This window comes from Cydia pomonella, chromosome 26 (genome assembly GCF_033807575.1).
Source record: "Cydia pomonella isolate Wapato2018A chromosome 26, ilCydPomo1, whole genome shotgun sequence".
Classification (NCBI taxonomy): domain Eukaryota; kingdom Metazoa; phylum Arthropoda; class Insecta; order Lepidoptera; family Tortricidae; genus Cydia; species Cydia pomonella.
In genome coordinates this window covers 5,818,622-5,843,770 of record NC_084728.1, presented here as the reverse complement: position 1 = coordinate 5,843,770, position 25,149 = coordinate 5,818,622, and the positions used below count along the sequence as shown (strand labels likewise).

At 37.1% G+C, this 25,149-nt stretch overlaps 1 protein-coding gene across 5 annotated transcripts; it reads left to right on the top strand.

Annotated features, from left to right (window-relative positions):
- The first annotated feature begins 136 nt into the window (after positions 1-136).
- LOC133532202 (probable inactive tRNA-specific adenosine deaminase-like protein 3) lies at positions 137-25,135 on the top strand. 5 transcript variants are annotated; one of them, XM_061870758.1, is made up of 3 exons: positions 191-380; positions 13,997-14,139; positions 24,875-25,135. In XM_061870758.1, exon 3 carries the CDS (start codon positions 24,926-24,928, stop codon positions 25,133-25,135), a length of 210 nt encoding a protein of 69 aa, XP_061726742.1. In that variant the 5' UTR covers positions 191-380; positions 13,997-14,139; positions 24,875-24,925. The 5 variants fall into 5 exon arrangements, with proteins under 5 accessions (XP_061726740.1, XP_061726742.1, XP_061726743.1 ...); XM_061870759.1 differs by lacking the exon at positions 191-380 and adding an exon at positions 10,708-10,832; XM_061870756.1 differs by lacking the exons at positions 13,997-14,139; positions 24,875-25,135 and adding an exon at positions 5,603-6,722 and having other exon boundaries at positions 137-380.
- The last annotated feature ends 14 nt before the right edge of the window (positions 25,136-25,149 follow it).

Here is a 25,149-nt window from a genome sequence, read left to right as displayed (position 1 = left end):
TTCTTGAGAATGAGTATTTAGTTACGTCAAACTGCATCTATTTGTTAAAGCAAATAGGGTCTTATTTTGTAATTGTTAAAGTATATTTTAGTACAAAATCTTGTACATCATTAGTGCAGTGGCACCAAGTGGCACCCGTGGCACAGAAAATCGATGGAGAACTGTCAGTGTCAGAAATCACATTCCTTATCAGGGTTATCTGTGGCGTCAATGGCTGACTGATTGATGTCGTATATCGTGTGTGAGATTATTTTTATCCGTAAACTTTTACTTGGTTTACTCAAAGCTTATATCTGTATGTTTATATGTAGTGACAATAAATCTAATCCGTCTAACTGTAACCAGGGAAGTATAAGTGCGTCATCCGGACTTAAATCAAGGTAAATTATCCTTTAATTTTGTTATTTTCGTGCTGCATAACTTTAGTGAGACGAATTAGCAGTTTTAATTCACATTACGCCGAGAATAGTGTTTATTCACATGTATACCGTATACGGTGTGAATTCACATTGATATTTCTAATAAGAATCGGTTGCGGATCATAATATGCTAAGTATTTATTATCATTTGATGTCAACGCCAGTAGATCTTAATAATCGGACTTTTGAACTTGACTTAGGCATTTACTTAAGTGCTAAGATTAGAAACGTCTAGTACCTACTAGAACAAAACCCAATAACCATACTTAACTATCTATAAATGTATTTTTCTGAATCAAAGATTGATCTAAATTAACCTGCAAATTCTACGACATATAGTGAAATTACTGTAATGTTTTATATTGTATTAAGTACAAAAAATTCTTTATACAAAATACTAATTAAGACACCCATTATGCTGATATAAGCATTCTAGGTAATTTATGAAAGACAATTTCACAGTACTGTGTACTATTTGTACATATTTAAAAGCAAAAAGATGCATAGTAGTCATAGTACACAAATAGGGAAAGCTCTCAGTACTGGTAATTCCCAATTATGTATAGTTTTTTTTATATAAAGTAAGTACTGGGAACACTCACAGTATGTATGCATCATTTGGTATGGCCAGCCACATATTATTCATAATATATTCCATTGTAGGTTAAGTCACACAAGTCACCATGCACAAAATAAAGCACCAGAACTAAAAAAACCGAACAAGTGTGAGTCCGACTTGCCCACCAAGGTTTCTGTACTATTTAGTATTTGTAATTAGCCGGGTCCACACAGAGCGAGCATACGCGTGAGGCAATTTCCTCACGCATAAACCGGCCAGTGTAGTGTAGACATGCCTCGGCCGAGGCGGCGCATGCGTTTTCGTCCCAACAATTGGCTTTCCCTTTGAATGGCTTTCCCGTTCATTTGACTTAGCTATAGGAGGAAATTATGATGCACTAGACACTCAATCCTTCTCTTTAAATATAAATAAGCAATATTTGATTCTATTTTTACCAAGAGAAAGTTGAAAATGGCATAAGCGTTATAATTTATAATCGATACCCCTTCAAGGGGTTAGTGCTTAGGAATGGGTATCAGCTTACCCATATTATGATGCACTAAAAAAGCCAAATGAAAGGGTTTTAGTTAGCAACGGCTTTGGTAAGCAAAGCCTTACGAAATACCCCTTCTAAAACCCTTGAAGGGGATACCAGACTAGTCACTGTATTTTGAAAGTTTGAAAAAAAGAAACTGATTGGACTAGTAGGAAAGTACCCATTATCACATTGTGTTTACTCAACAGTATTGTTTCCTCTCTTCATTTACATGTATGTATTGATTATCCTAGACACTATCGTGGTTAAGGTTATAGCTAAATGAAACTCTGATTTTTAAGCCAAACATTATTTTGCATATACTATTTATGTTTAAAGCATTCTGCCTCAATTGAATTGATCTAGGTTTCTTCATGGTAAGAGTGAATACGCTGTTATTGTCAATTTTTTTATAATAAGTCATCGGAAAACAATGAGTTATGCGCATTGCCAACTCTAATACTTCGCACCCTCGTTGTGTGCTGGCACAGTGAGCTTCATCGCAGGTCCAGTTGTCGTTTTCCATCATTTTTTTTCTTTATTTATTGATAAAAAAATTACACAGCATTACAGTGAACTAATACACTGTGAAATGTACAAAAGACAGTATTTATTTATATTGTCATGGTCAATAACTGGTCAGTATATAATAGGAAAGAGCATACTCCCATCTTAAAGGCTGGCAACGCACTTGCAACCCCTCTGTCCATGGGCGACGGTTATTGCATCAAGCAATTCACCTGCTTGTTTGCCTCCTTTGTCATAAAAAACCTCTGTAATTTCCTTATTTGAGATTCTCCTTACAGATGTTTGATCCAAAACTCTAAACAATTAAACATAAACTAGAATAGATGTTGCATTGTATATGAAAGAAATATGGCAGGTGATTGTAGACCGCGGGCCAGGAAAATATATCTTCAGTCATCGCCTCCTGGCTGATACTTTGTCAGATGATAGTTTAGATTAGATGCTGTTTTAAATAAAAACCACCTTAGCAGGTTGTAACGCTGTGGAAAGACCGTCACCTATTCAAATGAACATGTAAAAAATACGCGCCTTAACTCTTTATGTCCGCAAAGTATGCGTAATATGTAAATTGCGTAATCCGTTTATTTAAAACGCCTGCTGGAATCTGAAATGCTACATGCACGGTTTCATGATTTTGTTATTACTATTATAACAAAGGCAACGCGCTTATTTTTTACATGTCACGACACCAGCTGACTTTAATACTACCACGATACAACCGGCTGACGAAATTTCTAATTAACAATAGCATCTGAACTATCATCTGACAAAGTATCAAACGGGAGGCGACGACAAAAAATTTTTTTTACGTGTTTCGGTGGCTGCCATTCCTCAACCCACCAACAGAGCGGCAGCTGACGTCCACGAGGGTTCATCATACATAGCCGTTAACCACTATACGAGTTTTTGCGCCCGGGAGGCGATTGGTCATGGAAATCTGTTCCAGGCTCGCGGTGTAATATAGGCAGTAGAGACCTCAGGCAGTCGATGTGGACTGTACTGAGGTTTTCTTTCTACAGATTTCAATATTTATTAATTTTATTATGTTGTTGTATGAAAGATAAAAATGTACTTATTATTTGTTTTACCTTTGATAAGGTATAGTTGTCTTGCCCTCTTTGCCTTGATATCTGTATGTTTTATTATAAACTTGTTTTTTTTATACTACGTCGGTGTCAAACAAGCATACGACCCGCCTGATGGTAATCAGTCTCCGTAGCCTATGGACGCCTGCAACTCCTGCTCTGATTATTGTTAACTATAAACTGTGCTTACTTTGAATTGAACCTTAGGGTTACTAAGAATATGTTTTTTTTTTTACTTGAGGCCAAGACAACGAAATATAAAATAAGGTGGTTAAATTATAGTTTTGAAGATGTCCCAATACTCCGAATTTTAGGAAGTACCTATTCGGACATCATAAAATATAGGAATTTATGAATTTGAATCAGGGGGTCCCAATTGTTTTATTGTTTTACCCCCGACGGAACGGAGACGGTACTTAAATGCATGTGTTAGGGTAAAACGCTGTTCGGGTGTTTGTATCGTGTGTGTTAGTGTGTTACCCTACCATTTACCTTTAATACGGTTGTTATTTTGAGTAGGTTCCGTAATATAACAGCGATGGTTACGTGATACGCCACTAAATGTGGTACAGAGTTCGGCAATTTGCTACACCTAGTAGTTAAAATTACGGTGGTTGGTTACATACATATGCTGTACAAGACCCCCATTAAAATGTTTTTTTTTATTAACGAATTTTGCGATTTTGCTAACGAGTTGGTAGTTCTTCATTTCAAGACCCCTACCAACAACTAGACGTATCTCCAGAGACGCTACAACTAGCCCTTAATGATCTTTCTGGTTTAACCCATTGGTTGACTGGTAGAGAATGCCTTAAGGCATTAAGTCCGCCATTTGTACCTTCATGTATTGTGCAATAAAGATTAAATAAATAAATAAATGATCACCTAGTATTCTCGTAGTTTAATCGAAACGCGAAAAAGGTTCAATACATCTCTAGAACTCTCTTAAGTTATAAACCTAACTTTTAGCTTACAATAGAATATAATATTTACAAGTATGTACTAGAGCGTAATGCGTAAACTACTCAATGAATGAACTTTCGTACGGTGTACGGTACGGCCTCAGTGGCGAGCGGCCAGCGGCGCGTTTGGCGACGCTTGCGGCGTCAGGCCTTACGCATACGTTTGCATTTGTTTAATAAGGACGCCACGCCGCTCAGTAGGGCTAAGATGGTCGGCTCTTTTTCATTTGTCAGCATGCCTGTCACTTTCTAACAAGTATGTAAGTGCGAATGTGACGGGCGTAGTGACAAGCGATAAAAATGGAACCATGCTGCTACTGCTGGTCGTGTCGCACGAGTGTCCACTCGGTTTGCACTTAAAGTGCAGTTATTCGCCCCTATTTTCGTAGATAACTAACTCACCTTTGCTGCCTTAAAAAAGGTTGAAAGTAATCGATTTTCTAGAATACGCTACTAAATACCATCGTCCAAAATTAACCGTCAGTTTTTAAAGTTTATTGCAAAGACAAAAGGCCGAGCGATAGTGATTTAAGAGTGCTGTGTTAGTAATTCTCCGCGTCATACTTTTATTTTAGGACGAAGCGACGGACAAACCCAGATTTGTTACTTGTAATGTTTTCCTTATTTTACGTGCGATCGATTGACTCATTTTAGTACAGTAACGTACTTTGACCGTACTAATATAAATAAGTAATAGAATCAGGCGTTACTCCGCGTTACTTTGCGGAAATCCGTACTAAAGCCTGAATATATGATCACGCGCCATATTGCGGAATTTCATTGGTACTAAATTTTTCATACTAAACTGAACTGTCATCCTATACTCGTACATGAAAATAACAGCGCCCTTTTGACAATGATCATATATTTCTGGTCGGGCTAAAATTAAAGCAAAAATATTACTTTTCTATTTTATCTAAATATGCAAAAAACCTTTTGTTTTAATTTCTTTGCTGTTCTAAGAACAGCATGCAACATGCAACACATACCTACTGGATGTGGACCAATTTTATATCGACATTCAATTTCATAAGTCATAAGGTTGGCCTAACTTCCCCTTTGAAAGAATTGATTTTTACATGAGAGCCGAAGGCTAACTATCCCCGTAATGCCCACGACGGTCTCTTCCATTCTGGATTTGTCGACCGATTGGAACAGAGTTCCGTCACATTTGCTTCGGTCGATTTCAAACCAAAAGAAATTGAACCATATTTCCTTCACTATAGATTTCAAATATCATTTTTAGTATGGTGGATCTTAGGACGGTTTTCAAATTTTTGTACACGGTCTACACCGTATCATTCGTCTCAATTGTGGAAGTGGCCCTATGTGGGATAGGGTATAATTGAATTGCAAGGGAAACATTATCGCAGACATATTTTATAATTTCTTTAATTTTAATTATCGAATGCCCACTATAAAAAGTGTTTTTTTTTGTGAAAAATATAAAGTGCTTAAACTTATAGAAACATCAAAGTGTGTAATGCAATAGTGGAAAATTTCTTTATTTTCAGCGTCTCAGCAGAATCGGGCAGAAACAAAATGGACACATTGGCCACAGAACCGCCGATAAAAAAAGCAAAAACAGATTGCTCTGTGGTCGATACCATAGACTACTACATTGAGTGTATAAAGCAAAGAAAAAGCAACCTTGTTGCGGTATTACAAGACGATTTATTTCAACCAATTCCCTTAATAAAGATATACATTGGACATATAAGGGATTTAAAAGACATTTCAAAAGCAATGGCTGTACTAAGCGAGAAAATACCGTTAAAAGAATTGTCGCACTTAAAAAGAGTTCGGAAAAGGGACATAGTCCTATGCCCAGTACACTTTTTAAAAGGCATGTCATCAATACAAGAATATATTGAAAGTAATGTTGAAGAATTGAAGGATATGTTTGAATATTTTAAAGAAGTAGATGTGCCATTTACACCACCGATTTTGACGAGCCATTTTAGAGATTGCAGCAAATTATGGTCCTGTAATTTTCATCCGAACAAATATTTGGAAAAATTAGTTAACGGAAACATCTTTAATCAAACGGAGAATGATGATCATATCAAATTTATGACCATGGCTTTTGAGGTAGCCAAATGGTATATCGGAGACTCGCAAGTCGATTTGACATGTCTAAACGCAGCTATAGTCGTCGATCCAATTTTTAATTCAATAGTCGCTGCAGCATTTGACTACAGATTAGAGCATCCAGTGCAACATGCCGCCATGTTGGCCATAGACAACGTAGCGAAGTCTCAAGATGGCGGAGCGTGGGGGGAAAGTAAAGCTGAGGTTAGACTGCGTGGTATAGACGAAAATCTATTGGAGTTTCTGAGAAAAAAGTTTCCTGGTGCAGCTTTTGGAGTGAAACCTGCTTTTAACGATAGAGGGCCTTATTTGTGTACCGGGTATTATGTTTACCTAATAAGAGAGCCCTGTTTAATGTGTTCCATGGCCCTGGTACACGCAAGAGTGAAGAGAGTATTCTTCTGTCTTCAGAACAACTCGCTGGGAGGCCTCAAGTCCAGAGTCAAATTGCAAACTGTGACGTCACTTAATCATCATTTTGAAGTTTTTACTGGTTTTTTAGAATGATTGTATTTAGTTTTAAGTAATAAATGAATGTTTTTATGTCGATTCGTTTTATTTACAGTAAATATCCTTGTGAATCAGAAAATTATAAGTAAATATTTTGCTCCAAAAGTCCTACAATTACTTACTATATTTGTATAGATGGATAAAGGATAGATATAAATCTTTATTATTTTTATAAAATGCTACCAAGTAATAGGCTTTAAGACCGATACACCGTGTTTTTTTTATTTCCGTTAATTTCAAGAGTACATTCCTGAGCTTAAATTAAGTAACTTTCTCGAAGGTACCGGTATTCTAATTAACTCCATTTCGGAAACAATGAATAATTTATTTTTATCATATAAGGCCCTTACGAGCGTATACAATTGCTTTGGGCCTGTTTACAAATTGATTCGTGTTTGGTACGGGTGTATACATTTGCTACTAAACGTAAGTACCATCTCGGACGATTGATGTTCAAAATGACTGATGTGTCCCAGTTTTCAATTGTTTGGTTGAATTAAATATAATGCCCGTGTTACATCAACGCTGTACGCAACATTTAATTACATTTTACAAAAATAAAAAAAAGCTTTTCTTTAGAAAATTAACTATGCCATTTACTTTCCTTAGACGTACTTACCCATGCCCCGGAATTAACGGAATTCAATAAAAACACGCTGTATACACCGGGCGTGGTCAGCCCGTGAACCAGTGGGGGGCTAGTTGACGCCGCAGAGGGACATACATTTTATGTAAAATTCGAGCTCGGGGGGGGGGGGGGTCTGCCCCCTGCCTCTGCTATTCCTGCCTACGCCTATGACCCATAGTATAGTTAACTTACAGAAATCCCAGATCCAAGGCTAACCATTATCCATATTGCGTCATCAGCATTGTAATTTTCCCTACTTCCGAACAACGGAAACTGACCAGGATATATTGATCTCGGCACACGAATAGTTATTACAATCCACACCAATAACAACACTCAAAATCACCGTTAAGCGCGGTTGTTTTATTAATTCATAAAAATAAAGACCGATTTCTCATAGACTAAATGCGGCTCGATGCTGATTGATGTGTTCCACCCTTACGCCCGTCTTAACAGTGTGGCTTTAAGTATACTGGTTTAGGTCTCAGAGTTCAAGGATCTAATCCCATGTGAACCATGGCTGAAAGAGCTGAATGCCTATTGTATATTATATAACGTTGATTGGTTACACGGAGTTGGGAAGAGTAGGTATTTACTATAGGCATTTGAAGAACCAATTGTTATTGGACTGAAGATTTTTATATTAGCATCTTAACCAGCAATATCTATCAAGGGATAATATCAAACGGTCAGCGTTTTCAAAAATATACTGCTGTTTTATGAAGAACTCATTTATAATTTTCAGTAGGTTATTCCTACTCAGAACGATCAGACAATGATTCTACGTAAGAGAACAAGTGTGCCAATTTTTCTGAATCGGTTTCTATTTGAAAATCAAGTCAACTTTCTGCTATATGGGACATATATGGGTATATCCACGGAAGACACGTGAACCAAACTAATGTATATATGACTGGCCCAAGAGATTTTTGATCATCAAAATAACGACAATGTTTAATATTTTTTCTTTAATAATTAAAATAAATAAATAAAATTTTAAATATTATAGGACATTATTACACAAATTGACTAAGTCCCACAGTAAGCTCAATAAGGCTTGTGTTGAGGGTACTTAGACAACGATATATATAATATATAAATATTTATAAATACTTAAATAGATAGAAAACACCCATGACTCAGGAACAAATATCCACGCTCATCACACGAATAAATGCCCTTACCAGGATTTGAACCCGGGACCATCGGCTTCGTAGGCAGGGTCACTACCCACTAGGCCAAACTGGTCGTCGAATAATGGAATAACTAACAGCATAAAAATAATGTGCCATAGTCTTGGGACTGTCTGCGTAAAAGCTTCGGCTTGCCTTCTCTCTCCATAATGTTATTGGCTCCTGGGACTTGTCCCGTGCCCCATTTTGCTTCGACAAAATGAATGACATTAGGCGAGGTTTACTGCGTACAGTCGACGACGTAATTGTTTTATTTGCTTCTTAAGTGACGTTTTCTAAAGGATAGTTAAATATGATAATGCAAATGCAATTTTTGGTCCGATTTTAAGTATGTTTACGTTCTGCTACTTCTGAAATTTTGTAAAATTCTTCTTTAGTTACCATATTCTGCCACATGTCGGCTATCACAGTCGGAATCGATAACTCTTCTCTATTCTCTATTCGCAGTCTTTCTGCCAAGCGTAGCAGCGTCCACTCCGGTCCAACTATCACAGTCGGAAACTCTTCTCTAATCGTAGTCTTGCTGCTAATCGTGGCAGCGGCCATTCCCGTCCAACTCCTAAGGTTATCCATCCATGTAGTTTTTCTTTTCCGTTTGCCCATTTTATTTTTGATTTTTTCCTCTATTATCCCTTTAACCATATTATATTTGCCATGTCTGACGTCTGTTTACATGTTCAAAGTAAGCGGCTTTTCATTATTGTAAGTACTAACTCTTGTTTCTTTTTCATTCATTTTAGTACTGCTTGATTGGTGACTTTGTCTCGCCAAGATAGCTTAAACATGTAATTTGTAAAATTGGTTTATGTATTTATTTCCCTTTTGTTTGGTAAATAGGTTGTTGCCATTCGTAAAATTAAATGGCGTTCTAAAGAGTATTTCGTCGTCGTTTTATGATACATTCAAAACTCAAATGAACCTGGTGGTCATTGGGTGGGTTCAAACTTTGGTTGTGCTTGTATAGAGCAGAAAAAATCGTTCTCGAAAAAAATGTAAAAAGATTATTAAAAATTCGGTCAGGATCCTGAAACACTGACAAGAGGTTAAAGAAATCCTGAATTCATAGGGTCCCTTTATGAATTCAGGATACTTCCACATAAATAAATATCCGCAAAAATAATTTGCTAGATCGATTAGGTCCCCTAGGGCTGATAGGACAATTTGGTTCTAAACCCGGTGCAAACCAGTGCGGTGTATGAATTAGTCGTGGCCAGCGTTCTGCAGAAAATAACCTTTGCGTTTATATACTGGTATGAACTAGATTTCGCGAGTGTGGCCTAAGACCCAATAGGTTGTGTTTTTTTTTTCACTCTAACTGAACGTGAGTGAGTTAGATGTGCGCGGTGGGGACCACGGATGTCATGTTTTTTTAATATTTTTTTTGTGGTTAAATAATAAAAAAAGGAATCGTCGCTGAGCTCCCTCAAGCATAATATTACTCATTTTTAGAAATAATATTCTTATCTTTAGTTGAAAAAAAAAAAAAAAAAAAAATATATATATATATATATTTAAAGTGCATTTTAGACCTATGTTTGTGTTTTTTTTATCGAGCGAAAGTCAAAAACTCAGGATTTGGTTCGCTGAAATCCCTGGAGGAAGGCCTCAAGATTTGTAACTCAATTTTTGTCAACCATATTGTGATCTAAAAAAGCGCTGCGACTTTTCAAAATGTCTGTTCTCTGACCCTACCGCATCTTAAAGAAAGTTACCTTACCTGTATTATCAGAGGGTTAAGATCACTGTCTATGCATATATATAGTATCTGTGTGTATATATTTTATGTAGCTCCAAAACTTATTTGGCGAGCGAGGTGTTCATTTTGTTTACAAACGCTTTGTTTGTCTTTTGGCTGGCCAACGATAGACTAATCTCCAGGAATAGACCTATTTTCATGGAGCCTTATTTGTCAGAGAAATTAGATATAGGGAGAAGGAATTTAGTTTAGGTCACGTTTTAACCGTTATCCACTTGAACTTAAAATGCAAAGGTTAAAATTGCATGATCTTATAAATTGCTTGAAATATTTGAAATCAATCAATTTAAAGAACTTGTTGTTCATATTTTACTATTGGTGTCAAAATCTTGAAAAACCTCTACATAAAATAAATCAAGTTGTCCTTAAAATGTAATTGACTGCACTGAACACTGGTCATTGTATGGGCCCAATTGTAGTCCCCTCATTCCGATAATTTAGTTGCTCATGCAACCAGACACGGTCCGGATTTGAGAGCGCGCGCATCTGACGCCATTTTGATTTTTTATATTAACTTTTTTTAAGATGAGGTTCCTTTTGATGGCGGTGGCGTATGACGCTTTTTGGTGAGTTAGTTTTTTTTTTTGCGGTGTTGTAAGATTTATGGTGAGCGGGAAAGTAATTTTAATTGTAACAGATTTTTTTCCTTTTGTGTAAAATTAAAAATTGTATTGTTATGAATTTAGTTCATGAAGGATATTACATTTTTTTTGTGAGATACACGGAGAATACTATAGAGGAATACCTACAAACTAAGGAATGGAGCCTCACTGTAAGCCGTTATTAAACTTATTTTTGTTCAAAGTTCTCAAAAAGTATTTCTAAATCTTTCAAAACGAATGAAAATAACGTTCTGCACCTAATCAAAAAAACATTCTCTTTAAATATTTAATCTTTTATTTAATCAAATCTCAGTTTTCTACCTTTTCCTTAACGCAAGTTTTTTTTTTATATTACATCGGTGACAAACATGCATACGGCCCGCCTGATGGTAAGCAGTCACAGTCAGTTTTTGTAGGCAGTACAAATAAACAGTTTAATTAAATGAAAATTCATATCTTTATTTTATACGCATTTCATGGCCAAAAAAACCCCAACGAAATAAAAACTGAAGAAATATTATTTTTACCATTACCGGCACGAACTGGCTCCGTCTAGCTTAAACAAACCGGCTATATATTTCACTTAAGAACATCTACGGTCCCTCATCATCTAATATAGACCTTGCATCAAGGCGACAAGGTGCAATATCGAGTGGCAGGCTAAATTGGCGCTTGATTGGAGATGAAACTACATGCTTCCCTTCACGTGGTTGATTTCGCATAAGATAGGTACTTATATACATCTTGCTTGCCCCATTCAACGCTAATCACTAGTATCACGACAAGTTGTCGTTTCTCGCTAACATTTTCGCAACATACCGCGAAGACCATGTTATCGGCTACGACGTGGCGCTACGACCGTAGCTCATCGGTGAATGTGTTACTTACTGACGTTACTTTTGCTATAGCAGAAAATGCTTCTAAGAAGTTTCCTAGGGTATCTGTTGTTTTCCAAATTTTCGAAGTTACCCTATTATACATATTTTGTCTTCTTCGTTTTTGACATAAAAAATGTATTGAAACTACGTGTCTTAAACTTACTCGTCGGGCAGCCATAAACGACAGATATTATAATATCGTCGTCGGTTACCGCGATAGTTATTCATTAAATAAAAATGCGCGTTTTGCCAGAGATACGACCTAGCTAAATCGATTTCATCGAAATATATTACAAGAGTTGCTCGTTTAAAAGTATGATGAATTTATAATACATCCCGACCGACGACCGGTCGGTAGTGACCCTGCCTATGAAGCCGATTGTCCCGGGTTCAAATCCTGGTAAGGGCATTTATTCATGTGATATTTGTTCCTGAGTCATGGGTGTTTTCTATGTATTTAAATATTTATAAATATTTATATATTATCGTTGTCTAAGTACCCACAACACAAGCTTTATTGAGCTTGTGGGACTTATTGTTAGTCAATTTGTTTAATAATTTCCTATAATGTTTATTTATTTATTCCGACGTTTTTAACCCTATACAGCGTTCGTGGTCAACGGGTGACTGAGGAAAAATATACTAAGTGCAAAACTACCCACATACTAAAATAAAACCATAATAAACACTAGATATTTTTTCATGTAGAGGTTGTGTATATATTACAGTACTCTTTGATGGAATCTGTGGCAATCTCCTGAACGAGCATTGATGGGAAGCAGTTTAAACTGCTTGCAATTTAAGCGACACTTTTAATACCAACATTCTTTATGTAACTGTTGACGTTTCCTTATGAATAAATTTTATTACATGAGGTAGGAGTGTAAACTTGAAAACCTCGCAAATCTGATGTTTTTGAGGTTCATACCAGTCAGTTTTTTTTGTTAAACTACGTCGGTGGCAAACAAGCATACGGCCCGCCTGATGGTAAGCAGTTTCCGTAGCCTATGAGTAGGGTAGGGTAGGGTGAGTAGTCTTCAGCATTTTAGATCCTACCAAAAATTTTGGTCTGTCCGTTCCATTACGTAACTTACAGAATAATTAGGGTCATCCACGATGACGCGCAGATTTGTCAAATTTAACCTTTAATGACATGACAATACGAGTCAAGGCACGCGTCTTCGTGAATGACACGATCTATTATATTTTTTAATTTATTTATACGAGTATTTTTTGCTCGGGAAATGCTGGGGAGCCTAAAAAGTTCAAGTTAACTACGAAACAAATATACGAAATATATTTGAAAACACATTGGGAACCAGATATTTTCGTAATAAGTGCATAGATTTTTACAACTTTTTAAACGTTAAAACAACAACAAAATAAGAGTTAGGTACATGAAGAATGTATGGCCATACTCGTAAAAAAGCAAATGCTAAATAAGTTTTTGGCAAAAATTTCATTTTTGGTAATACAAGCTTTTATCGCTGACTGTACTTTTGTTTCCACAGGCAACTAATACTCGTTGAGACAATTCTAAAAACCCCAAACACAATTAGGTTGCGTTGTTTTATCACAGAGTTCCTATGGCTACCTCCTGTCTCTATCATCAGATCAGCTTGATAGTACCATAATATTGCATTGTCACCCGACTTAGGGTGCCTTTCGACCAGAGATGTGCTATGCTTGCTATGCTATGTTTTCGTACATTTGAAAAGCAGCTCTAGCTGCAGCTACGCATGCAAATTTTCAGCTTCATCAGAAACCGGGAAGTGGGTCAAATTTAACTTGTAAGATTTGTCCCATACATACTAACAGGGCAAGTTAAATATTATATATATATATATACATAAAAGCTTGTAAAAGTGAATATGCCATAAAATGATGACTCGCGCTACTGTTGTAAATCTTTTTCACTGAGCAAAGCGAAGCTCTCAGTTTCGGCTGGGACAAAAATGCTCTTGTATGTCTAGATATTCTCTTCTAGGTTGCATTTCTCAACCGATACTCATAAAATTTTGTAGCTTTTTGAAGTGAAAACTTCTTTAGTGGCGCTGTGCACTTTTTGAGATGGGGAAAAAATGTTAAACTCGCGTCGGGGGTCACGTGACCGCAAGATTGAAATTTTTTTGTCGATTAAATTTTTAGAATGTTTTCAAAATGGCGATTTGCGAGCATTACAGCTCACGTAGCCACTTGGCCTTTTTCGATGTGTTTTAATATTAACATACGCCATTTTCTTTTTTCCAGACGAAGCAGTCCCCACTTCCAGCCTTCGAGTAGCCGTCTCGTCTAGCTTTTTCATGGATAACCTGCATTTGTTGCGTCTGAAGTCTAGACCTGAACCTGAGATCTGAGAGGAGTATTTCACGCGGCTCGGTTTTCTGTTAATGGTGAGTTTAAAAGTGTTATGTTTTTTAAAATATACATGGTTCAAAGCTTTAAGGGGGTGATAGCTAGCTGTCAGTCAGTATGCAAAGAAAAGCGTTAAATTGTAAGGTTATATGTATCATAGAATTATTAATAGGTGACAATAGGTGCATTTAGCATATAAGACGGTGCGCACGTGTCACAATCGATCTAGTAGTTGTAGGCGGCCGATCGTAGCTACATCTTCAGCTCTATAACTACTTGGCCGTCAACCCCTTATTTCCCGGCCTCAGTAGTTGTACTATATTAGTTAAGGGTATTTGTAAAATACTATAACTACCTGCATTTAAGATGAAGAGAATAAATCAGTGTTGAACTAGCTCGCGTGTTTTCCTACAGTAGTAATGTACTTAAATTACATTAAACTGTTTTCCGTCAACTCGTTTTTTCCGTTAAAGAATATTTTCAAACAGTACCGTAGTTGAACGTATATGAGTCTTCCAAGAAGAACACGTGGCAGATCGCAATCGTCATTTTGCCGACGCAAAGTTTAATTGTCTCCAATAAATTTCAATTAATCCGTGAGTCCGCGGCAACGCACGCGTAGTCATTAGTGTCGCAGAATCAGCGCCATCTTGAAATTGAGCGTGCGAAACTATCTGAAGATTAGGCCCCCGGAACTTTATTTTCGAATCCTTCCGCTTGTAATATTAGTTGTAAATTGTTGAGGAATACACTTTTCATTTGGCGCGACACTAGTCACATCTAGTGTCAAGTAGCGGTACTGATAAATCCGCTACTTGACGTTAGCTGTCGACTGTCAGAGAGTGCACAGGAGAAGAAAAAACTTTAGACACTACAAACCCGGAAACTGTATTACTTTGGTCATGTATTGCGAAACGAGAAATACCACCTCCTCCAGCTGGTATTACAGGGAATAATCCAAAGAAGCCGAAAACTTAGAAACGACGTACCTCGTGGCTCAAGAACCTCAGGTGCTGGTTCAAGATGAGCACCAGATCGGTGTTTCGACCTGCAGCGTCAAAAGTAAAAATAGCCCTAATGGTAGCAAACCTCCGGCATCATAAGAATGGATGGCTTATCTTTACTCCGAGACCAGTGCTGTAGCCATATGTAATGCTTGAATTCTAACACCCCGGTATACAATTTACGCGTTTTATTTGCCCATTGTGGAGTAATTTCCTTGATTATCTCTTTATTGAATAATAGGTGTATTTTTGTGAATTACTGGTATCGTTGGAACCCTAGCCCCGAGGACAGTGATCGGTTTTCGTCAGGATTTGATGTCTGTTGATTGCATTTACAATGGTAGTGTTTATTGAGAAGTTTTTGTGATGTGAGAAAGAATGGAAAACAATACGAGTTGATAAGAGAGAAGTGTGGAGAGTTGGAGACTGAAGGTATATCGGTAATTGCGTCAAAATGTCTATGTATTCTTTAAAGTTTGAAAATTTTTGATTGTTGTGGCTAAGAATCAGGAGAGTAAAAGTGCGAGCGAAGCGTCTCCGTTTCAGCTTCGGTAAAAATTATTTCGTATGTCTGTGTCTGTCCGGCTGATACCTAAGGCTTGCATTTAGTTTCGTTTTTGTTTTTGTTTTTTCAAAATGACGGAGGCATACATTTATTCAGTTTGAAGTTGAGGGAAGAGCCACTAGTTGTAAATACTTTCAGGGTGTTTTTTACAAGCTTTTATTTTACTTGCCCTGTTAGTATGTATGGGACAAATCTTGCAAGTTAAATTTGACCCACTTCCCAGTTTCCGATGAAGCTGAAAATTTGCATACATTGTAAGGGTGATAATGCAATATTATGGTACCATCAAGCTGAGCTGATGATGGAGACGGGAGGTAGCTATAGGAACTCTGTGATAAAACAACGCACCCTAATTGTGTTTGGGGTTTTTAGAGTTGCCTGTGGAAAAAAAGTACAGTCAGCGATAAAAGCTTGTACCAATGAAATTTTTGCCATAAACTTATTCTTCGTCTTATTATTGTTGTGTTGTAAGCGAGTTTCATCAGAATATTTTCCTTAACTTAAATGTATCTCGGAACAAAACAAAAAGTAAAAACAAGTCCATTCACAGTTAGTGATGCGCAACGCAGGCTTGTCAAGTGGACACAAAAACAAATCAGCTACAGGCTTCGTCACCTACTAACTTGTAAGATTTCCTTAACTTTTCTTTTCCTTGACTTATTTTTTTATTAGCCTGTAAGAGTGTCCCACTGCTGGGCAACGGCCTCCCCTCTTTGCCGCAATTTGGTCCTATTAAATGCCCACTCCTGCCACTCTACAAAATGTATCACGCTCGTCTCGCCATCTCCGTTTTGGTCTTCCTCTGCCCCGAGATGCATCCTGTGGAACCCGATCCGTGGCTAGTTTGGTCCAGCGCTCCGCGTGTATTCGGCAGACATGCCCTGACCAAGAGCCCAGTCGCACTTTAGGGGAAATCGGCTGAAAAACGGACATACAATTTTTTTTTGTCCAAGCTGAATTGGAGAGAGCTGCCGTCCCCACGCTAAGATCATGCGGTTTGGGGACTGACATGATCTTGAAAAAGCCTATTATTGAATAATAATGCACAAACCATTGGAATCACTACAAATCAAGTGCAGATCAAACGAAGGTAACATAACAATTTATTTTCATATGTTTATTTTCGACATTAAGTCCTTGGAGTCACATTGTCGAATTTGATTTACATCCAATTTTAACGATGACGGTCATCATGCTATTATAAATGTAAGGCCAGTCGCGAGCCTACAGTTGCCATCAAATATATCGGAGCGGCCAAGGCGCTCGAAAATATCAGCGCATGTACCTTAATGCCTTGGTAATAGTGGTTTTGTTCGGATATTTGTGAACACCTTGGCTCCTCCGATATCTCTGATGGCGACTGACTAGTGAGCTGCTTAATTGCCTGGAGAAATTATGAATGAATTAATTGATAATGTCGCCATGCACTTTTACGGCTGATGGTACAGTCCATATATTTAGTATGGTGTACCGAACTATTTGGCCACTTTGACTGCTACGAAGTATTTGACGCTGACTGTACATGAGCGTTCGGCGGGGCGTGCAGCGTGGCGTTGAGCGTTGAGGGATTGGAGTAGCGTACACTGAGGCCGTTCGCATACGTTTGCATTTGTTATTGTTTAACATGGACTCCGCACGCCCTGCTCGAGTGCCCACTCAGTATGCATGTACACTAATATCTTGGCCACGGGACCCACGCTCGACGCTGACGCCACAAATGTATGGCGGCCGGCGAGCGTGCACGCTCGGGACGCTTTAAAAGGCATGTTAGTAATCTTTTATTTTAGTGAATCTGGTGGAAATCGAACCGTCAAATTGCTTGCTCATATCACTGGCATGATTCAAGTCATGTCGTTTGATAAACAAAATAAAAATCCTTAGTGTACCCGTTTTTGAGCTTGTTAGAGCGTTTGTTTTATTAATAAGGCTGCTATATGTTAGTGATTAGGTTAACTTTCCACTGCTATAAGGACTGCGGATAAGGCTCCTAAGTGGGCTGGGCTAACATAACAGTAAGTACACTAGGTACCGGGTAGGTAAAACGCTGAGAAGAGACCAAAAGGCATGCTATCGATCGATATCTTTTTATAAAGTTATGAGAACCTCTCAAAGTGAATGTATTTAATGAGTAACAATTGTTAATTGGTACGAACTGCCTTCTGGCATTAGGTTTACCATTTATACATCGAAATAAATTTTTTTTTGCGATAAATTTTTTTTTAGGTTGGCAGGAGTCCTATATTTAAAAGCGGCTCAAGATATTCACAAGTACAATTTATCACAGCAAATTGCAACAAACGATGACTTACTTCGAGCTCTATCAGTGTTAGAATTAAAGACGGCGGAACCGCCTCGTCCCCCCACGGTACCCCACGCGACCATCTTGACCCGATGATTGCCTGACCCTGCCAGCCAAGTGGTCCCAATTCCCGACATCCACACATCTCCATTCGCGTACGCCATTGGCCGACGAATTAACGACAATATTGCGTACTTATTCATTTAAACGTCTCCAGCAATTTAGCAATAGAACACGGTTTTGTCGTACTCGGCCGTACACGGTTGCCGCTCGTGTTCGAAATTTGAATTTTCCCGCGCCGCCAACGGACGCGTTCATTGCGCGCATTGGTGTGGTTGAGTTGCGTTCAGGATAATTTTCTAATTTATGAAATGGTGGATTGATGATGTATTTGAAAGACGGGGACGGGTGGATCATGACTGCTCTCATGTGGTTGTTCGCCAATATGGCTAAATTATACTGATTTATGAGAATATTTGGACTTTTTTTAAGTGTTGTACCGCTGTGCGCTTGGACTCTTATAAGGTGAGAATGTGTGGTGGTTGGAAAGGAATACTATTCTTTTTTGACCTTTTTCCCTCTCAAAGGATTAAAAAAAGTAAAAGGAGAATTATACTATCTTTTTGCAAAACGGTATGTGACATGCGATCATGATAATTATTTCAGTATTTAACATTTAATTAACTACATAATATATGTATATCATATTCATTATTTACAATTAACATTCATTGTAAAGAATGACTACCCTCGTATCCAAAATTTCACTTACCCCCGTCGTTGCACAATGTACTATTAAAAAACTCTCCTTAAATAGCCAGATTAATTTATTGACTGTTACGATTTAACAAAACCATCGAAAATGTTCCATATATAACTATTAAATGTTAATAAACCCCTTACGCTATCGCGATATCCCAATAATATCAATTTTGATGCATATATGGCTTACATCATTTTGGAAAAGAGCTGATACTCTTCAAACTGCTGGATCGATTTCTATCAAACATAGCTATGAACAACCGCAAGAAAACTCGCTTTCACTTATAAAAAACGGCATCGACATCGGCCCATCCGTTGGAGAGCTACGATGGCACAGACAGACATTATAATACTTATGATTTTATTATTATTATCAATTGATTTATGAATTTGTTTTGGCTGATTATTGAAATGTTTTAATGTCACTATATAATTTAATATTTGAGTTATCATTTATGTTTTGAATAGAATAGAATAGAATAGAATAGAATAAATTTGTTCAGAAAACGCTTAAGTTTAGGTAATACATGGTACATGGTGATACATGGTATGGTTTTGCATGTCTTTTTGTTTTTTCTTATTGGTATTCTATTGTATAGGTTACTCACTAACTAACTAACTATTGTGGCGCAGTGATCCAAAGAGGGTCTTGGCCTCCAAAACGAGAGAACGCCACCTGTCCCGATCCTGTGCCACTTCCTGCCAGTTATCGGCTTTGAGTTGGCACAGATCCGCCTGTACACTGTCGCTCCAGCGGTATCTGGGCCGACCCACTGGACGGCGACCAGTCGGTTGTCCCAAATAAGCTCTCTTAACACCTCGATCCTCACCCATCCTCAGTAAATGGCCGAACCAGCGAAGTCTGTGGCATTTCGTTTCGCCGATGATATTGGGTTCGGCCACTAACTCCTCGATTTCGGCATTCATACGGATCCTCCAGGTGCCGTCATCTCTTTTGATAGGTCCCAGGATCTTCCGTAACACCTTTCTTTCCGCTCACTACTCACTAGGTTACTCACTAGGTTAATATGAATTATATATATGTATAATGAAATTAATGAATATTCAAACACGTGTGTTTGTGGGTAAGGTGTAGTACACACACACACACACTACACACGATGTAAATTGTTCTTGAATATATAAACTGAAACTGACAGACATTGGCATCAAACATATAATATAACACTTCTCTGTTTGCAGCGTGTTCATCTTTTATTATTGTTTCAATTAGTCAAATACATTAATATCTGGGAGACCGAGCTTTGCTTGGAAAACTCAAAAAAGTGCGTTTTCCCGAAGATAGGACCTAGCTAGATCGATTTTTCGCCCCCGAAAACCCCCATGTAGCAAACGTCATCGAAATCGTTAGAGCCGTTTATCCCGATCCTCGTAATATTTAAATATACAAGAATTGCTCGTTTAAAGGTATAAGATGTAGGTACTTTATTTGCACGAAGTTTATATTAATATTAACCTAGGTTAATATTAATTGTATATATGTATAATGAATATTCAAACACGTGTGTTTGTGGGTAAGGTGTAGTACACACACACACGATGTAAATTGTTCTTGAATAAATAAACTGAAACTGACAGACATTGGCATCAAACATATAATATAACACTCCTCTGTTTGCAGCGTGTTCATCTTTTATTATTGTTTCAATTAGTCAAATACTTACGATTTTTCGCCCCCGAAACCCCATATAGCAAATTACATCGAAATCGTTAGAACCTTTTCCGAGATCCTCGTAATATATAAATATACAAGAATTGCTCGTTTAAAGGTATAAGGTACTTTATTTGCACGAAGTTTAATAAGTTATACGTTATACCTTAATTATGTTTTATTTAAAATACAACATTTTCACATAAAACGACAACATGCGAAAAAAGACTAAAAATTTGTACAAAAATTAATTTTTTTATATTTATGTAAATGAATTTACGTGATTGACCCAATTTGACAGTAATAATATGGAAATTATCCATAATAAAAAAATGCAGAAATATGAGATTCAATATGCAGCATCAGTTCTCCGTTTATCTTATTTTATTACAAATTTAAACGAGCAATTCTTGTATAATATATGTTTATATTTGTATATTTCGGGGATCTCGGAAACGGCTCTAACGATTTCGATGAATTTGTTACATGGGACGTTTTATAGGACGAAAAAGCGATCTAGCTAGGTCTTATCTCTAGGAAAACGCGCATTCCGAGCAAAGCTCGGTCTCCTAGATATTACTTTATTTTACTTAGCAATAAAGCTAGTATTAATAAATGAAAATGTATATACATGTGTAACAAAAATAGTGGGGGTCCGTATAAGATAATTCGATATCATGTTCTGATTAGGAATAACTTTTTGGCAAAAAAATCATTTATGGTACAAGCTTTTATCGCTGTCTGTACTTTTTTTCCCACATGCAACTAATACTCATCGAGACAATTCTAAAAACTCCAAACACAATTAGGTTGCGTTGTTTTATCATAGAGTTCCTATGGCTACCTCCTGTCTCCATCATAAGATCAGCTTGATGGTACCATAATATTGCATTGTCAATTTGTCAACCGACTTACATATGTATGCAAATTTTCAGCTTCATCGGAAACCGGGAAGTGGATTAAATTTAACTTTCAAGATTTGTCCCATAGATACTAACAGGGCAAGTTAAATAAAAGCTTGTAAAAAGTAGAAGTAGCATTTTTGTACCCGAAAAAAAAAATCTATGGGGCAGGTTGTATATCGGCCAACCCTCCATACTAAGGCCAACATTTTTTCGAGTGAAAAGTTTTTTTTTATTAATTAAAACAATACCGAATATGGCCTTAAAATTAAACAGATCCCCACTATTTTGTTCCATTCTGTATACATTCCTATCACTTTTACTTATACTATTATTTAATGATAATTTGATTAATACTTACCTACACATTTAACATTTATTGAACAATATTCAATTTTAAAACTGATTACTAATTTTAATTTTTAATAATTTTGTTACGCTGACTTAAGCACAGACTTCTACTTACAATGACATAAATATAATTAGTTTTAACTACTTAAAACCAATCTCACTTTACACAATAATTTTAATGATGACTAACAATATCACCTACATTTAATTCTATGTCAACGCCAATATGGAAATGTTATTGAATTGTACAAAGAATAGTACAAAAAATGTAGAAGAGACGCATGGTAGTAAATGCGCCTACCTACCGTAAGCATTCCCAAGAAAGTTGTATTCGATTTCTCATCATACGTATAAGGTACACGAAATTATGTTTTACGTTGTACTTGCTCAATTTGGTAGTATTTAGGCTTTCGAAGAGTCTAAACACTTTTAATATTTAATGTGATCATGAGCTCTTCCAATATATAACGAACATACAGTATACATTTTTTCATCTCGCTTGCTCGAAAAATATGTTATTTCATGCAAGTGTACTGAAGGACAAAGGCCTATATTGTTCCCGCGGGACTTTTAGAACACTGGCTGGAGTTTTACTTTTAAAACACTGGCTTCTATAATTTTAGTTTGTTGTTTATGTTTAAAATATTTAATTTGATTAATTTAATAGCCGTTAAAAATATTTTTAATCGTGGCTGAATGCCAGATAGGTCTGTGCCTTCCATTCCTATCCTGTCAAAAATGGCGGATGAATGTTAGTAATGTCACCGTATTTAAACATTATTTTGTTTAAATTTAGTTTTTTCTTCGCAAGTGTGATGAAAAACATTGTGTGTAACTCCGGGGATAAGAAAATTACAAACTCGAGGCAAGCTGGAGTGCATAAAAGACCTCGTTTGTAAAATTTCACTAACTCATCGTTGCACAATGTACTATTTTTGTGTTAGGATTCGGTCAGCAATTGACACAACGGGTTCGCGTCAAGAAATAGTTAGAATTGTACACGATGTTTTTTTAAGTCCGTTAATTTCAAGGGTACGTTCTTGAGCTTAAATTAAGTGAGAGTTACTTAATTCCTATTCTAATTAACTCCATTTTGGAGATAATCAGCATAAGTGTGCTAACTCGACACACGTTCTAGGGATTTCGTGTTGATATTCATACATTTGCTCACTGAAAAATCCTCGATTACTATAAAGAGTTTCCATATCATGTTTGATATCGAGCTAGGGGCTATAACTTTGGGAAACCCTGGATTAGATCTTTGACTAGTCTCAATGTAGCATCTGCTAAGATGCTCATATTGTTATAATCTATGGCCGTATATCTTAACATCTGACGATACAAATATATCAAATGTCCGGCTAGCCCGCACAGGTGCATCAAGCCACACTATTGTGATATAGCTTATTAAGCAACAGTTTACTTGTGCGCGAGTGATTGGTCGAAAGTAAGATTTTTTTTATAATATTAGGCCGGTTTTAGAAAATATGTTTATTATATAATTGCCACGACTGCATTTTATACGAATGAGAAAAAGAACGCATGAAATTTCATACAAGCGCAGAAATAAATTAGCCTGTAAATTACCTGGTAGAAATCTGGGGGCACGGTATAGTTCGTGTCATGCACGATGACGCGCTGATTTGTCAAATCTAACCTTTAATAAAATGACAATACGAGTCAAGGCCCGCGTCTTCGTGAATGACACGATCTGTAGTGCCCCCGCCAAGACGAGCCAAGTGAAGCGCTTCGTCGTTTTTTGAACCCTTACTAAAGGATCAAGCTCAGGATTAAGCTTAATATAATAACTTCCTCAACATTGTCTACCATGCCAAACGTTACCTAGCTTGAAAATACAGTGACTTTACCAAACAGTTGTTTTTGTTTATACAATGTGGTTTTATAAAATTTTCGTCCGTTAACTCCGGAGTATGGGTAAGTAAGTTTAAGGAAACTAAATAACTTACTTAATGGCGCAGCGACCCAAAAGAGCCTTAGCCTCCGACACGAGTACACATCAGTTGTCTCGATCCTGTGCCATCTCCCACCAGTTATCGGCTTGGAGATCGCGTAAGTCTGCTTCAACAGTATCGATCCAGCGATACCCGGGACGTCCCATAGGCCTCCGCCCTACCGGGCATCCCAAGTATGCCCGTTTAGCGCCGCGATCCTCCTCCATTCTCAAAATGGCCGAGCCAGCGGAGACGGTGAGCTTTTGTCTCGCCGACAATATTGGGTGAAGCCAAGAAACTAAATGGAATTGTTAAAAAAAAAATATATATAGTTTAATTTGTATAAAAAATTATTAAATGTTGCATATAGCGTTGTTGTAACACGGGCATTAGATTTAATCCAACCAAACAATTGAAAACTATGACATATCAATGTTCTTTCAAAAACCAATCGTCCGAGATAGTACTTACATTTAGTAGCAAATGTATAAACTCGTACTAAACACTTATCAATATGTAAATATGCCTTAAAGCAAGTGTATACGCTTGTAAGGGCCTTATAAGATAAAAATAAATTATTGATAATCTCTGAAATGAAGTTCATTAGAATACCTGTGTCTTTGAGAAAGTTACTTAATTTAAGCTCAGGAATGCACCCTTGAAATTAACGGAAATAAAAAAATAGCACGGGGTAAAAGTATTTAATCCCTAATAATAGGATAAGGCGACTATGGTATTGGCTTGGTAGACGCAATGTTGAGCAAGCCTGCTTAACGTAAAACCTTCCACAGTAGTTCTATTACCACATTTCGTTTCTCCTTTAGTTATAGAAATTCGCATTCGCAACGAGTGGTGATAAATTTAAATTAACATACGATTTTCTTCTAAATTTAATATTCTATAAGATTTGTTTCTGTAAAAATATGTGATAAGAAAATGTATATGTAAATTAATTTCAGACACAATGTAAATTGTTGATGAATAAACTGTCACTATGCCCATGACTCTGCATACCATAGCAATATAATTTTAGGATAAAATAGTATAAAATAGCTGATATAGCCGAGAGACCTGACGAACAAAATCTTAAACAGAAGTAGATATCCAAAGTCATTAAGATAAAGGGTAAAAACTCGCACGATCACCATATCTTCCGACATTCACGCGGCGCGCCTATTCTTTTGTTTCTTTCTAATTTCCTGGCTTTACCGCCCTCTTAAGCGACTGCCATGTGTACAAAATTCTAACGATTTCTATTCTTTCCAGGAGCCGTAGGACCGCCACCGGTGCCATCAAAGCCAGCATACCACGAACCCCATGGCCCCCCAAACCTGCCAGCCAACCTATCTGACCGGCAACCGCTTCACCACCAAGTCCTCCCCCCTCGAACCCCACATACAGTACCATCTCTGCCGCTCGAACACCAACATGCTCTTGAAGATCGAAAACGAACTTCTACAGAGCCATCGTCAGCGAGAAACTACAGGCATCAAAAAGCTGTACAACTCTTTCTTCGTCCTCTTTTAAAAACTGTTTATTAT